Here is a 15,890-nt window from a genome sequence, read left to right as displayed (position 1 = left end):
AGTGTAAATCCTGTACAAGCTACTGGTATTAACAGATACTAGCCTCCACTGAAAACCTACAATTCAAAACCTTGGATTAAGAGTGTGAGGGGAGCTGATTAGGGGTACAAGTACCTCCAAAACCTTGTGCTCAGGGGCCCCCTGCATTCTTAATCCGGGCCTGCTTCTGAGTGTGGACCGTTTATGTAGCTGCTTAATAGTGACTGTCATAGTTAATGTTGTATCTTGGTGTGTTGTCTTTTCATCAAGAGTTAGAAGCTGATAATGTGGTATTTTACACAAGCTTCCATGAGTGTAAGATGATTGTGGAAAAAAAGCAAATAACTTATAAATTGAATCCTGTCGCAGTAACATGTCATATCCACATGAGGGCAGTGTGTGTGCTGTTATTAACATGGAAATTTGCATGGACCTGATCTGACTCATGGGTTAGAGGCAACACGCAAGTGGTGTGTTTTGCTTGTTAGCCTCAGGCTTCTTCAGACAAGCAAATTTGCGCCTGCAGCAAAAGGCCTCTAGTATTAAGATCTGTCTGTGGTCTGTTCATACAGTTACAGCACATAATTCAGTTTTGTCTGCATGAATATAGTAGCATCATGTAGCTTGAAGCTGAAGAAGGGACAATGAAAGCGAGAAATGATCTTTTAGAGTTATTAAATGATGTCAAGAGTCATCACTGACTTTAAATATCCTGTGGTAGGATGAAAAAGGCCAGTAAATGAACACGTGGCTTCTTGATGATTCATTATAAACTGAGTTGCTCTATGCCATCAGACCACTTGGCTACAGCTTGATCTTTTCTAATGTATGTGTCAAACAAAAACTAAGGCAGCCCTGCAATTTACAGTAATTATGAACACACACACACACACACACACACAGGCTCCGGGTTTGAAACCAGGTCACCTTTATTAGAAGAAGTTGGAGTATTAAAAAAAAAAAAAAAAAAGCAAAACAAATGCATTGAAATGTTGTGCCTCTCTAGAAAGGCACAGATTTAGACAACAGACTGTGATTTGTCCAACCTCCGGTCGTCCTCTGAGTAGCGTCGGAAAGTTTCTCCCAGCAGTGGCTCCAAGGCCTCGGCTGAGCGGTAGGAACGGGCACGCACAGCGCAGGCGATGACGCCGCCCACCACTGCCACCACCAGCACTGCTGCAACAATAGCTATGGTGATGATCTCAGACAGGGTGTAGGCACGAACTATGGAAAAAGAACAGGAGGTCGGTTGAGGTATGTGTGGATGTGTGCGTATGTGTGTGTGTGTGCACTGCAACTCACCTGGCCACTGGACCTCATAGGAGTATCCCAGGTTTTCTGGGGCAGAGACAAACATCTCAGCATTGTTGACAGGGGGCCAGAAAGGAACCATGTTGAACCTGCGGTTGTGTCCAATCGGGGCGTTCTCCTCAGGATACACTATTTCACCTGCAGGGTGAGACAAATAGGTTTATCCATCGATTCACCCTTCAGAGTGAGTTGCCTTTGCGTATCTGTTTGTAGTTCAATCTGTGTGTACCTGGTTGGTGCCTGCGGAGCCACTCATCAAAGACTGCGTCTGTGAAAGTGTGCAGCAGGACAAAGATGGGATCGTTCGGTGAGAGGTGAGTCTGTCCACCCGTCCCATTGAGGAAGAGGTGGGCGAGGTTGTGGAGGCTGCGGATCACTGGATCGTACATCCCCTGTGGGGCACTGTAGCCTAGAAAAAGACAGAACAACAAAGCCATTAAATGAAAGCACTGATTTACCAAAATTAGGAGCAACAAATGCTGTGTTGGAGCTAACCATATGTGCGCGTGGGTGGAGGATCTGGTTTGTGTGTATGTCTCTGGCTTTGTGTTTTGTATCCGTGCATCCACGCAGTACTTCAGCAGCTCTGTAGTTGTGAGCTGAGACTTGAATAGCCCCCTTTGGTTGATGGGAGGATATTAAAAAGTGCTGCTTTGATTCTGTCGCCTTGAAAAATGACTGCTCACCTTCAATGGTGTTCCTGAAGCTCTCAGAGGAGGTGGAGTAGTAAGGAGGGGTGTCGAAGGTGTTGAGCTCCAGACAGTCCAACACATCCTGGGGCTCCGGCAGCCTCTGCACCATGGGTCGCGCCACGTTGCCGGCTGGGTTCCTCCTGATGGGACTGGTTTCTGTGCCTGGGTGATTGGGACAGAACCTGAGCTAGTATTACCTGATTAAAGACAACTATAATTACCTCTACATTCAGACAAAGGATAACTTTGATGGGTTTTTTGGGGTTTTTTTTTTGTTAGTGGGGCATTGAGATTGTCTTTGAGATTTAGGTCAGTGGTCCCCACAGAAATGGAAAGAAAGATGATTAGAAATGCTGTATTATTTAACCGCTTTCTAATTCTATGTGGGAGACTAGACTAGTTTAATCAGCCTTAAACATGACAGGATGGCAGTTTTCTTTTTTAATTATTCACTAAAAGTCAACAGTAGTGAGTGGGAGCTCTGTGACAGAACAGAAGTTTTTTTTTCTTGCATGCATGATCTCTTTTTTGTGCTTTCTCTACCACACACACACACACACACACACACACACACACACACGAGCACATAAACAGAAGGCTACATAACTGAGTTGTCTGTCTGTTTGAAGACTACTCCCCTAGATCAAAGGAACCAGTAGACTGCTAGATTCCTGTCTTCAACAAGCACATGCACAAATGAAGCAACCCCCCCCCCCCCCCCCCCACCCAACCCATTTAAGGAGATGTTGCTTGTTGACGCAGGAAATACCAGGCCTGTCGTGACTCTCTAAGGGGATTAATGAGACAGATCACTTGCACGTTGGCCACTCACATGTTCTACCTGTTACTGAATTCCCTCAGCCTTTTTCCTTATGCATATGCAGTTATTCAAAAGGAGCCCCTTTCATGTGTTTATAGTAGAGCAGATTGAAATTCTTCATCATTCCACAACTCCACAGGAAGAGAAAATGCTTTATGAATGAGACATATTTGAAGACCGTAAGGAAAGGTAGTGCGTTAGGTTTGTAATCTGGTGCCACTGTGGAATAAGAGCCAATCCCAGCAAATCAGATCACCTAAAGTCTAGCTTATCACAGTGTTACACACAGTTCTCTTATTCCAGTCTAAACCTCCTGACCCATTGGGAATTAACATTTGAAAAACTACAGTATGTACCCATGTCTACTGTAGAGAAATTAGGGTCACTGAATCAAAAAATGTTTCAAAATCCTGTGTTTTAAGATGCATGCAGTAACTTTAGAAGGCACTTTTTAACAAGTTGAGTAGTTTCAACCAAACTAATAGCAAGCAATATCCAATGCAGCACAACAGCTGTGTGGTATTATTTATAGCAGCTTATGTTCTACATGCTCTCTTTATGAGCTCTTTGCCCTCTTTTCTGGTGCAGCTGAGACTATGCTGTATATCAGCACCTCTCTCTTGCAGAGTTGAGATAGAGTATGTGTGTTTCTGCGACTGTGCTCACTGTTGCAGATGGTGCCCAAAGAGTCGTAGTCATCCACACTCTCACAGATGACCCTCCACTGGGAGAACACAGAGTTGGAGCTGATGGAGTTCATATCAAAGCTGCTCCTGGCTCCCAGCAGGTCATCGGTGCAGATGTCGCACTCGCTGCCTCCAATGGCAAAGTTCCAGTAGGGCAGGGCAAAGGTGGGGTCACCCAGCATGTCCTGCACAGATGGAATAATAGATGGAAGAAGGCAGATGTTTGTGGCTGGATTGACTGATGTATATGTGTGTGTGTGTGTGTGTGTGTGTGTGTGTTGGTGTGTGTAAAGAGACATTTCAAGCTCTTTCTCACTTTCCCATATTTTTTTCCACCACTTGTCACATTTTCCCACTTTCCACCTCATTATGTTTCTCTCTTACCTCTGTCTGTTCTCCTCCCCTCCCTGTCCCCCTTCTCCTCTAGGATAGCTTTCCGCTCCGTCTCCATCTCCTCAGATCCCCGTATTCTTTCCTCTCCTCCTCACTTCCTTCATCAGCCCCAAAAGCCTCCTCTCCTTCCTCTTTTTCTTTTCACTATCCTGCTCCCACCCCCTCCCTTCCTCCCCCTTCTCTGTACTCACCTGCATGTCTCTCTCCAGTTGCAGCAGATGAAAACGATGCCAGGTGACAAAACCCGGGCCCTCGTGGGAGAAGTCTACACCTCCAAAACTGGTCTGGCCTGGCCCCAGGTAGGTTTTACTGACGGAGTAATAGTGGCTCCAAACAAAGTAGTTGTAAATGGTGATGTTCTCAAACTGGGGCGTGTTGCCATCAGGCCCAAACACCTCCTGGTACCTAAAGAGGGAAGGAATGTGTCACCTTGTTTATTTTTCCTCAATGCTGCTCTAAGATAGCCTTGTAACAAGACACATTGATTTGAGTGAGGACATATGCTTTGAGGCGGATTACAAATTGACAGACACTATGTACATTTTATTTCTGCGTGCAACTGCCTAGGGGGACTGTATATAAGAACCTGGGCGTAGCCATTAATACAGGAGAAATTTAATTTTTTGATTAGGAGGTTAAAAGGGTTCTTCTACCTGCAGCTGAGAACAGCTTCAAAAATTAATCTACTACAATCCTCAGATGATTTGGAAGGAGGTTATTCACAGATTTATGTGCTGTTACTTAGAAGACTATAAATCCCTTTACTCTTTGCTAAACTGATAATTTGCTCTTCCACCTACAGCTTAAAGAAAGCTGCCATGAGAAATTTTTATGAGTTGAACTGATACTTTTCAAAACACAGCATGGGTTCACCCATAGCTATATTACTGAGCTTTAAACTGCCAGACTCAGCTAGACTGAGCCTGTGGGCCCTCAGCAAAGCTCGGCTGTTTGTTCCACAGTCAAGATACGAGAGCAAAGACTGGATGAGTGAAGATCAATCCGCCTTTGAAATTAGGTCATTAAATCAATTTTTAAGTCTTCTTTAGTATTATTTTTATTGTAATTGAAATAATTAGAATTATGTAACTGTTAAAAAGCTTATGTACCGTCTTGTACAGATGACCAGGTCAGGGTGGACAGTCCTCTTAGCTTGGTCCAGAGCCCTTACAAATGCCTGCTTCTCAGATGTGCTCATCTGCATGAGATTCCTCCTCACTGGAGTGAGGTTAATGGGGTAGAGGAAGACGGGAGTGCAGGAAGAGTGAGAATGATGGGGTTGTTGAGGTGTGGGAGGAACAAAGGAACAGGGAAGAGAGGAAAATGTTATTAAAAATTAACATAGACATTTCCTTTGCCCAACAATAAATGCGGCCTTTATTCCTTTGGCTGATGTATTTTCCTATGTTTTTGAGACCCACTGAGATCTTAAAGGGTGCAGGAGATAGAACTTTTAGGACTGAATTTCTAGGTCGCTAACGCTGAGTTTAGTCAGCATTCATTTCCTTACCCACAGAGATCCTCTGATCACAGTTTGGTCCAGTTAACCCATGTCGGCATCGCCCACAGTTGTAGCCACTGAAATTCCCATTACACTGGCAAGTGCGGTTGAAAAATCTCAGCGGCCACCTCTCTCTGTCATCTCGGCCAGCATAAGGGTACTGGGGTCCGTGGCGTCGGTTGTCTGCTGTGATGGACACACACTGACCCCTTCCTGTGCTGGAACCACATTCGTCCCCTGCCACCCCTGTAAGGGATGGGCAGCACTGGCCGCTCCGCAGCCCCTCGGGGGTAATGCACTCCCGGGGGAATTGGGCCAGTGTAAGGGTGGCACACAGGGTGACCACCAGGAGACCCACTCTCCACATGCTACCAAAATCCAGAAACAAGGATGGTAAAAGAAGGGAGAGTATTTCAGGAATTTGAGAAACACAAGGAGAAAGCAGACACATTTTACATGTTTTTACATCCATCCATCCAACCATCTTTTTCTAAACCATTTATCGTGTTCGGGGTTGTAAGGAGCTGGAGCTTATCCCAGCACACATTTGGTAAGATGAAGACAAAAAAATTAAATACAGCCAGTTTTCTTAACATTATTCTGAAAGTTCTTACACGCCCCTGCAGGCAGTAGGAGTCATTATTCATAATTCACAAAGCCATTAGCTTTCAACTCTCACAAGTTCAGAAGAGCTTTCAACAATAGACGGCAAGAAATTATTTGCTTCAGCCGTTTTTGGAGTTAGATTTGCTTGTCTTTTGAAGCCTCTTGATAAGGGATGAATGAAGGAGAGACTAATAATTTGTCACGAGCAATTATTTTACAGCAAAACAGTGATATAAACCACCCATGTAAAGTTACCAGTTAAAAAAAAAACATTTTTTGCATGCCAAGATGCAGAAGATTATAAATGACTGAATGCAGTACCCTTGTTAGGAATATAATAATGTTCAGCCAGTGCAACATAGGTGATTTTGTGGGAATCTGCTTTAAATGATCTTAAATAAAACTTCTCATTTTTTTTTATCTTGCCAATAGCTTAACTGTACAATAGGCTGATGCTCACTTTGAGTTTGTAAATGGTGCTGAAGAAGCTACTCACACTGTTAAGTTGTAAGACTCATTGCATTCTGCAGGTCATTCTGTGGAAAAGCATCAGTGTAATGTGTTGCCCCTACCTCTGACTGTGCATGCTGCTCCTCTCTGTCTGCAGAACTGTATCCCCCCAAGAGTCAGCCCATTCCCCTCTCCTGGCTTAAATAGCTATCGAGCGCATGACCAGACCTCTCTGGAGCTTGTGTAAGGACCTACACACACATGCACGCACACACAAACACAGCACACATGGATACACTTGAGGGTTCAAGTGCTTTCTGAAACACTCGTTCACATGCCTCGTGATCATAACCCAAATGACGCCAGTCTGTGTGGTCACTCACTCAATAAAAGACTTGACTGTGAGATAGCATTCATGCTGAAGTCATACTTGAGTGAATTTACTCACTGTCAGCCAAGTAAAAAAACATGGTAATGGTTTGTTATCTGTGGAGGCAGACAGGTGTCTAGGGGAAAATTATTGATAATTTGTGCGCACAAATGAGTCATTTGTTCCTTGTAATTACTTCATTTGTGTGTTCAAAGTAGCAAAAATTTACACCGTACCCTGCAGAGCAGCTGCAGGGAAATCCATACAAAAGGAAAGCACACATTCAATATTATCATTTTAATTTGGTACTCTCAAATGACAAATGATGATACAAAGGTCAGGAGTCATGTAGAATAAAAATCAAATCATGTTTTAAACATCATCTTAATAATGAAAAATCTATTTTTTTCTTGTAGGCTAGTGTAGATTCTAATAAGACTGTGCAGATGTGGCCCTCTACGGTTCTGCCAAAGCGCTGTGACTAAACCGTACCGAACTGCTGATAAAATGGGAAAATTGCTCATGCCCGCTGCCCCTTTTACATGGTTTTAACAGCTTTGTTCAGCTTGATGTGGTCAGTATGAAAAACATTTTTTAACAAGCTCATTCTAGCCTAAAGAGCGTGCAGACATCAAACTAGATTCAGAACATTTTTTTAATCACATTTACACTCACATACATGCACAGAAAATTATTGCTGCTCTTCCTGTTCGCTCATTCACAGCTCACCTGTTAATGCACACTCCTTCCTTCCACACATTCACATATGCCAAATGCGTTATAGTATCTCTGTCTTTCAATTTATACAGAAACTCGCGCAGGCAGACACAGTCATACACACCAAATACAAATGTGTTACATATACAGTAGTTATTACAGTTGGACTCCGAGGCAGTCTGTGATGGATTAGGGTTCGAGACAGGGTAATTCACTGGGTTTCTGGGTAAATTGGAATTGGGTGCAGGAGTGGAGAGTGGCTTTTTGGGTTTTATTTAGATAAAGCAATAAACAGACAAACAATTAGACCCCCTAGAGAATGGAAGTCCTGAGATCTTGTGAGGAGTCTGGTCCTGGTCCAGTGTTGCCTGATTCCTCTGTGGAGCTAGGTGGAAGGTCTGACATGGCTATCGCATGTTCCTCTTCGTGCTGCTCTTTGTTTGGGGCCAGGGTTGAAGCCATGTCAGATGGGTCAAGTGCTGCTATCCTGTCAAAGGACAGTAGGTCAGTTAGAAGAGATGTAACAGCAGTGATGGCTAAATTGTGGGAAGAGGAAGGACAGATGTGTTTTTAATAGCAAGAACAATCACTCAGAGTGCATTCAATAGAAGCCATTTCATCCTAATGAGGACAAAATCTTTGCTTTACAAGAACACAAAGACAGGGTCATTCTGATGGGACACGTAAGGTACCAGTGAAATTCAAGCAAAACTTAATTAGGTGTGTTCATAATGGCTGTCGAACTGCTGTTGATAATGTCGCTGCGAGCAAATGCTAATATTCTCATTGCAAGGTCTGTTTATTTAATAACTTCCACACCAGATGGAGAAGCTTACAAACCGTGGTGAGGGGAGATATGCTGGGAGGTAATGAAACACCCAGATATAAATAGATATACTTGACATTATTGACTAATTGCAGGTGACTCTGTCCTGGGTGAAATAATTGCTAAAAGTGCTGAATACATTTTCACATGCCCTAGCTAATTTAACCCTGAAGGTTATCCAAAGTGCCATCTTTGTGTCATTCCAGTATTTATATTCCAGAATGTTTTATCATCACTTCCTGTCTGTGCTATTTTCAAAAATATTTTATGATGCAACTTCACTTTTTTACTATCTGTGTGCATGCATGTCCACCCAACATGTTCCAAGAGAGAGAGGGAAGAGCGACAGAGATCAGTGTAGCCAGTTTAGGCTGATGAACTAAGGGTCAGTAATAGAGAAAATAAAGCAAAAATATACAGCATCTTCAGTTCCTGAGTTGATGTTGGGCATCAGATTTGATAGTAACAGTCGATTTCAGACAAGTTCGGTCTATGACAAAATACAATCACATTTCCTATAATAAAAATAAATAAATAAGTCAGTGGAATGCAAGTTCAGCTGGCTTGCCTCAGGACTGTGCAGCAGTCAAAGTCTGATGCAGACCTTCCTTGTGATATAGTCACTGTAAATACTTTTTACCAGGTGCAACATAATTCTGAGTATCCTATGTTAGAATATTGTGTGAGTAATAACAACCTGCTGTTGATTTTTGAAATGTATCTCACATTAGAAAAGGTTAAAGAAGAACATGTTCGGTTCCAAATGTACATGATGATCTCTGTATTGCCTTTCTCTTGGCTTCCAGTTTATTTACACTCATTGAATTTGCTGGCTGTGCCCCATGGCTTCTGGCATCCTAGTATGTACAAGGAGCAGACCTTTGTCCCTTTATTGTTCAGATGATACTGCGGCTGAAGATGTGACTTTCAGAAAGTGACTTTTGTCGTGTGTTTGCAGTGTTTTCAGTGATTCCCTTTTCCAATGACAACTGGATTGTAACTGCTGCTATAAAGTCTCTTAACAAGGACACATTTCAAGATGACTCTGTCGACTGTTTAATAATTCAGTGTTGCTTTGTTATTGTCTGTGCTCTGCATGCATCAGAGTTCTCTCTCTGCCTTGCGCACTTGCACAAGTAACAGACACGCAATCATAGGATCACGCACGTGCAACTTTGTGTGCACAAGTTTTGTTTCTATACACAGACTCTCTCAATCTCTGGCTTGACTTCTGTCTTGTTTTTTTTCTCATTTTTTACCTACACCCTCAGCCCACACTTTCACATGGTCACTCTCTACACACACGCACATTTGGCCTATTATTGATGCAAGCCTGGTAGTCTGATTAGGAAAAATAGTGGTATTACCCATTAATGCTCTGGGTTCACGGGACTCATACGCTCATGTGACGCAGTGAGCAGCCTCCTGAGCGCATAACTTACAAAATAGCCAGGAGGGAATCAGCTGAGAAGCACACAACTGGTAGTTCCTATGAACCACAAGTTTCCAGGTCAGTGCACCACATTTAGTCAGTTTACATTGGGCATGTCTGACATCTTGGCAGTGTTAATGACAAGGAGACTGATGCTGTAGAAGTCATTTTGATGGTAGTAGAAAATCGACACTAGGAAGAAATCTAGTAGTAGTAACCTAGCAGAGAGGTACTCTCTGGGCCCAGTGAGAATGTAAACCTTGACATGGTTTAAATCAGACAAAAGACCTGCACACTATTTATAGCTCCAAATAAATCTAACAGAACAATATTTAGAGATCTTTGTCCTTATCATGTTATGAAGTCGGGTCAAGGCTGACAACGAGATCTTCATCTCTGCTTTATTAAATTTATCAGGAGCTATCGGAACATTATCCGGATGTTTTGTATGATTTCTACCTTTATTCCACACTTGTAGAAGTCTAATTTTTTTCTTTGTCTGCTTTGAAATGGTTTAAGAAATATTATTGTATAAAAGTATCTTATAAAAATAACGAAAACCTTGAAAAGTGAGGCAGAAACATAGAGCAATGAATGCAGGTGCTTCCATACATGGCACGAGGGGTAACTGAATGGTTTCAAGAGTGGTTGCACTCTACTCAACTTAACACCTATGGAAGCTTTTAGACCAGTGTGTTAGGTTTCCACTTAATGATGTTTTTTTTCCCCCCTACTAATCCATCTGTATGTATATGTAACGCCTGCAGGTATGTATGCCATCACTATAGATAATTTAAAATGTGAACATACTGTTGGGTGTCCCCATTGCCTGCAGGTAGTGTGTCGTCACTGCAGTCCCCTCCTGTAGTTGCCTCTGGTTCAACACACCCTTCCTCACATGCCCGCTGAAGAGCTGGGGTACTGCATACACACACATGCACAAACAGGACACACAGAATCTCAGATATTACTGTTGTTGCTTACCGCTGCCTTTCTAAAAAATTAACTGCTTGTTGCACTGGGTCATGTGGAAAAATAATAAAAACTAGTACAGTACATCACTGATGAAAGACCATTCACTTTTTATGAACAGAGGGAGAAATACTGAGCCCTGTCTCCTCATCTCATCATCTATCAGACCAGAAATGTTCGCTGCAGCATGGGCAACATCAGAAGCAATCATGCACCAGCACTGCTGTAAGTCCCATCTGTGATTGTAGCACTGTTGGTACTGTAGCTAGCAATCAGATGGCTTATTTCAGCAGCTATTAGAGAAGAAGCACTGGGATGTGACTGGTACTAGTGTGATTACAGACTAAGTATTATTTTGATTCCTATTCATAAAAAAATAAAGAGAGAGGAAAAGAGTCTGCTTTACAGAGACACAGCCAGAACACAAATTTATGCTACCGTACAGTAAGATTAGAGTTATAATAGAAATCTATTTTTGTATGTGCCTGTTGGATGTATAATGTGGCTCAGCCTTTCCAAATAATGACAATGGATGGCAGGCGACAGGAAATAATTTTGGCTACAAGATGAGCAGTGTTACGTAAAGCACATTTGCACTATACTTTCAGTTCACCACAAAATATTTGGCTACAAGACAAAGTTTTTTGGATGAGTGTTCCTTTATTCAAAAGCGCACAGAAGTCTGTGCTACCTACCTGTTTCTGTTACGACATTTGAGGACATAGATAATGATCGCAGCCGTCTCCAAAACCAGGAAGACTGCAGCAGAAATGGCTCCAATCTTCCATGCCTCCAGGCCCAGCTCACTAGTCTCTGAACAGATGCATTGATGCAGCGAGCAGAGGAAGAGGGAGGCATTGGATTTAGAGGTCAATATACAGTAATTTACCAATGAAAAACACAAAATCTTTGCTACAATTAAATCACCTGTCCCTCAACTGCCCAAAAAGGAAGCTGTTCTCCAACATCCATCCATCTATCTTCCAATATCATGTTACAAAACCTTTTTTTTTTTAAATGTTTCTTCTTTTGTACTGTCATTTTACACAGTTTACCTTCCAACCATTTTAATTACACCAGCTCAAAGGAGCATGAGTGATGCGTAGAGGCACAGAAAGAGTGTAAAATCAATGCTTTACTGAGGCACTTGTAAGTGTACTATATTGTGACAGGATGGTCCCAGCTTTCTGGTCTTCACCCACCATCACTGTGTATAGTAGTTGGTATAGTGGTTGCTCCACTGTTTATTCAAATTGAACAGCATCAACTTGGCCATCTGGATATTTTGTTGGCACAATCATGATCATAATCTGTTTTCTTCTTTACTCTACCCAAGTGTTAAGCTGCAGAAAGTCTGCTATAATATATAACCAAAGCCATTTATAGCCTAAGATGCAATTCTGAAACTGAGTACATATTAACTTTGTTTTGAAAAAGAGAATTACACACATTTTTTTCTACATTTACATGTTGTTTTTATTCCATCTTACCTGTGGTTCCAGCTGTATCTTCAACCAGCCCATTGGCCTCCCCTGGTTCAGCTGGAGCATCCTTCACAAAATTATCCAGTGTAGGTTGAGCCACAACGGGGTCGTGTGGCAAAAGGTTAACGGTGGGGGTGATGATCTCATTGCCATGGTTAGATATCTCATCACCAAGAGTATTTTCTCCTGTCTCCACCCCACCTAAGGATGGGCTCGGGGTGGGAGTCTGGTTCTCAGGGCTCTGCTCTATGGAGGCTTCAGCAGCATCACCATCATCAGGCTCTGGGGCAGAGATCACCAGCACTTCTAGAATAGGGGTTTGGTATGTGACACACACATGAAAATGAAGCCAAGAGGCCAAGGTTTAGGATTTCTCGAATGGATCTATGGAATGTAGAATAATATGTAGATGTGCTGTAGCTGAGAGTGGTAGGTGGCTCAGGATTTGTAAGCATTAGTGAGCTAACTCATAGTATCAATTGCAATGCCGAATGTGCATCAGCCTTTGCATGCGTCACAATAACCATCAGGGTTTAACAGAACTGTAGAAGTTTCGACTCATGAATCATTAATGTTCATGTCATGATATTCTGAGTAAACATTTTCTCCTTTCTACTATTGCCTGTTTCTGAAACTGAACCAAACTCCACACCCGAAACAACAGGAGCAGCTAATGTTAAATGTTTTTACCTTAGTTTTTCAGGACATGGGCTGGCAACCAATATTGTTGTAAAATGTATTAAAGGAGCTTATAATCTGCGTTTAAGAGCTTTCTCCTCTTAAAGTAGGTTAAGTTGCAAACAATTCAAGCTTAACCAAAGCCTTCTAAGAGTCTAATGCAACTGAATGTTTACATATACCATAGCAGTTTTGGGTTTTTGTAACCCAAATTCTGAACAGGTTTTACATATTCAACATTTCGTACAATTAATAGATAAGGATGTGCCGAAGGGAAAGTAAACAGGGCAGTTAAAATTTGGAGCTCATTCATGGAAGGATAAACAAGTTGACTAGAAGATTTGGATTTGTTCGGTATTTTGAGGTTCCAGACGTTTTGTGCCTGGTTTAAGTCCAGTACAACAAATTTACTGCATGTTTGCAGCTCTACCTACTGGAATTACACATATCTCACCTTGATCCTCTGTTTTATTGCCATGTGAGGTCTCCAAAGCAACCTGCTCCTCTTCTCCTGCTTGTTGGTCACCCTCCTCATTCACCAATGCCACTGATTCCTCCTTCATTTCACTCTCTCCATCTCTTTCACCCCCTGCTACCTCCCCCACATCTGTACCTTCTGCTTCTACCTCTTCACCAGCTCCTCCCTCCACCACTAAATGGCCTTGTTCGTCCTCTACTCCTGGTCCTTCGCCATCCTTCACTGTGTTTACCTCTTCCTCCTCCTCCTCTACTGGCTCTCCTGTTACAGTTTGTGTGATCTCTGTGTCATAATGATCAGAAGGCAGTGCTGTCGCCTCACCTTCTAATTTATCTGCCTGTGTTTCTTCCTCCCTAGCATCTTCCTTTCCCCATACATCTGCTTTCTGCTCTACATCAGCCACAGCCAGATTACGGTCAGACTCTTCCACTTTCTCCATCTCTGGCTCTCCGCCCACTGCCACCTCCACAACAGCTGGAGTTTCCTCTGCCTCCTGTGCTTCTGTTTCAGCTGCTCCTTTTTCTTCTGACAACACAACCTGCTCATTGTTGTCCCCCATCCCTGCCTCCTCTACTGCTGAATCCCCTCCTGTCTCTTCTAAAGCAGCTACTGTTCCCCCTGCAACCTCCTGACTGACTTCAGCGTCTAGAGGCTCACCGATAACCTCTACTCCATCTGCTTCTTTGCCTCCAGTTTCTACACCTGCTGTGGTCGCCTCCACAGATCCCGCCGCTGTTTCCCCATCCCTCTGGCCAACTCCTTTCACCTCTTCAGCTCCATCGTCAAGTGCATCAGCCTCTGCTACCTGCTGATCCTCTCCAACCCCAGTGCCTCCTCCCTTAATGCCCATATCCTCACCCTCCACTACCTCCTCCATGGCCAGCTCCAACACCTCTGCCTCTGTATCAGCTTCAGCCTCCCCTTCTTCAGCCCCCAGTGCATCCTCTTGAACTGTTTGCTGCACTGCTCCCTCATCTGCTTTCACTTCACTCCCTCCTTCCACCTGCCCCAGAGCTGCCCCTACCACCCTCTCCAGCAGCTCCTTCAACACTTCCTCTGCCCCACGGCCCTCTACCTGCTCTGAGGCCTCCTGTACAGCCTGCTGCACCTCCTTGAGGCTTGGAGGGGCCACTACTGGCACCACCTCTGCAGGGGGCACATCTTGTTCCTGGGGTAATATCTGGCCATCTTGGAGGGTGACCACCGTGGAGGATTGGATGGAGGTTGACAGACCTAGGAAGAAAGTGTTAAACATTTAGGAATATTAACCATTCGAGGAGCAGGACCAATGATTGTTGTTATGGTGCAATACATGAAGCCATTATCACTGTAAATCACTTAATGAGAAATGTAGTGACATTCAGTGTCCCTAACGTTGATTGATTGATTATATCAATAATGCATTAATTAATCCCCACTTGCTCCTTTGTGGTTTGGTGTCACAAAAATATCATCACATAGATAATCAAACCTATTTGCACAGTGCCACCATACCTTCAGATGTGCAGTGTTGTATCAACAAAACCAGCAGGAATCCTTTCAAAAAGCAGTACTCCATGGTGTCAGGTAAAACATAAAAAAAATATATACTCCAAAACAATCCCAGTTTCTTGCAGGAAAACACTCGTTACCCCCTTTTGTTCCTTCAGTATTGCTCAAATGTCAAGTGTGTGTGTGTGTGTACAGCACCACAAGACCTACACTGAGTGTGTACGCTCCCGATGGTTGGACAGTAAATTGGGCCTGCACAGGGAGGGTGATGTTAGCAGGTGACGCTGAAATGAGGGAGGGTGCAAAACGCACATCGCCATGTTAAATATTGCCACCCCGAGGTGTCTTCGCACCACCAGGTGTCTCTGTGGGAGTTGGGGGTGGGGTGTAGTAAAGTAGCACTTCTATGTTACATGCTTTTGAGAACCTTACAAGGGCTGTGGTGACGCTGGGCGGCATGTCACACACACAGTGAACTCTGGAAGAGCAATTATAGGTGGGCTGTGAGTTTGGGATGTGAGTGATGCTGCCATTAGGTCTTGACATAGAGCTAGTTGAAGTAGATCTGAGTGCAGCACAGAAATATGGTATGAAAAATGTATAATAATATCAAAATGCAGCTGACATGCATACCTGAACATTGATATTCTCTTGAGATAGTGTTTAGGCAGAATTTGTGAAATAGCTTGTATGTGTGTGTTACGGGTTTTTTATCTCTTTATATGGCCTTTTTACTACACTACACACTATATATCTATCTCACCAGTGTTGCATACGTAGGATAAGAACAGCGCGGTGATGCCTCATCGTTGCCAGCTGTTAAGTTACCTAACAAAGACATCCATGTCTATCATGTTATGCAACACAAAGAATGTTTAGGTTACATGTTTAACGTGTTCTTGTTCAGTCTCAAATGGCATGGTTAGTGTAGGAATACAAGGGAATTGGAAGTAAGTGTTACATTAATTGGGCTCTATCTGTAAAGGTACAGTGCCAACCACAGT

At 43.2% G+C, this 15,890-nt stretch overlaps 2 protein-coding genes across 3 annotated transcripts; both read right to left on the bottom strand.

Moving 5' to 3' along the window:
• Positions 1-884: 884 nt before the first annotated feature.
• Positions 885-6,618, bottom strand: tyrp1b (tyrosinase-related protein 1b). 2 transcript variants are annotated; one of them, XM_071505359.1, is made up of 9 exons: positions 6,561-6,618; positions 5,392-5,750; positions 4,991-5,099; positions 4,073-4,286; positions 3,469-3,673; positions 1,977-2,144; positions 1,520-1,699; positions 1,282-1,428; positions 885-1,203 (listed from the first exon to the last, which is right to left on the bottom strand). In XM_071505359.1, exons 1-9 carry the CDS (start codon positions 6,572-6,574, stop codon positions 998-1,000), a joined length of 1,602 nt encoding a protein of 533 aa, XP_071361460.1. In that variant the 5' UTR covers positions 6,575-6,618; the 3' UTR covers positions 885-997. The 2 variants fall into 2 exon arrangements, with proteins under 2 accessions (XP_071361460.1, XP_071361461.1); XM_071505360.1 differs by having other exon boundaries at positions 6,485-6,609.
• Positions 6,619-7,090: 472 nt separating this feature from the next.
• On the bottom strand, positions 7,091-15,122 carry LOC139636424 (retinitis pigmentosa 1-like 1 protein). Its single transcript, XM_071504508.1, has 6 exons — positions 14,890-15,122; positions 13,372-14,628; positions 12,246-12,545; positions 11,451-11,568; positions 10,594-10,704; positions 7,091-8,012 (listed from the first exon to the last, which is right to left on the bottom strand). Exons 1-6 carry the CDS (start codon positions 14,951-14,953, stop codon positions 7,838-7,840), a joined length of 2,025 nt encoding a protein of 674 aa, XP_071360609.1. The 5' UTR covers positions 14,954-15,122; the 3' UTR covers positions 7,091-7,837.
• Positions 15,123-15,890: the final 768 nt, after the last annotated feature.

This window comes from Trachinotus anak, unplaced genomic scaffold (assembly GCF_046630095.1).
Source record: "Trachinotus anak isolate AG129_WGS33_773 ecotype Australia unplaced genomic scaffold, CSIRO_AGI_Tana_v1 ptg000019l, whole genome shotgun sequence".
In the NCBI taxonomy this organism is placed as follows: domain Eukaryota; kingdom Metazoa; phylum Chordata; class Actinopteri; order Carangiformes; family Carangidae; genus Trachinotus; species Trachinotus anak.
Note: the sequence above shows the minus strand (reverse complement) of the source record. Positions and strands in the feature narration are given on the sequence as shown.

What these genes read in the sequence shown, in the direction of transcription:
- LOC139636424 (XM_071504508.1), bottom strand. Translation starts at nt 14,953, where the DNA reads ATGGAGTACTGCTTTTTGAAAGGATTCCTGCTGGTTTTGTTGATACAA. An exon ending in AAATGTCGTAACAGAAACAG is followed by an intron (nt 10,705 to 11,450) that starts GTAGGTAGCACA and finishes GTGTGTATGCAG; the next exon opens with TACCCCAGCTCTTCAGCGGG. An exon ending in GGCAATGGGGACACCCAACA is followed by an intron (nt 8,013 to 10,593) that starts GTATGTTCACAT and finishes GTCCTTTGACAG; the next exon opens with GATAGCAGCACTTGACCCAT.
- tyrp1b (XM_071505359.1), bottom strand. An exon ending in TGATCAGAGGATCTCTGTGG is followed by an intron (nt 5,100 to 5,391) that starts GTAAGGAAATGA and finishes ACCTCACTCCAG; the next exon opens with TGAGGAGGAATCTCATGCAG. An exon ending in AACTGGAGAGAGACATGCAG is followed by an intron (nt 3,674 to 4,072) that starts GTGAGTACAGAG and finishes CCATCTGTGCAG; the next exon opens with GACATGCTGGGTGACCCCAC.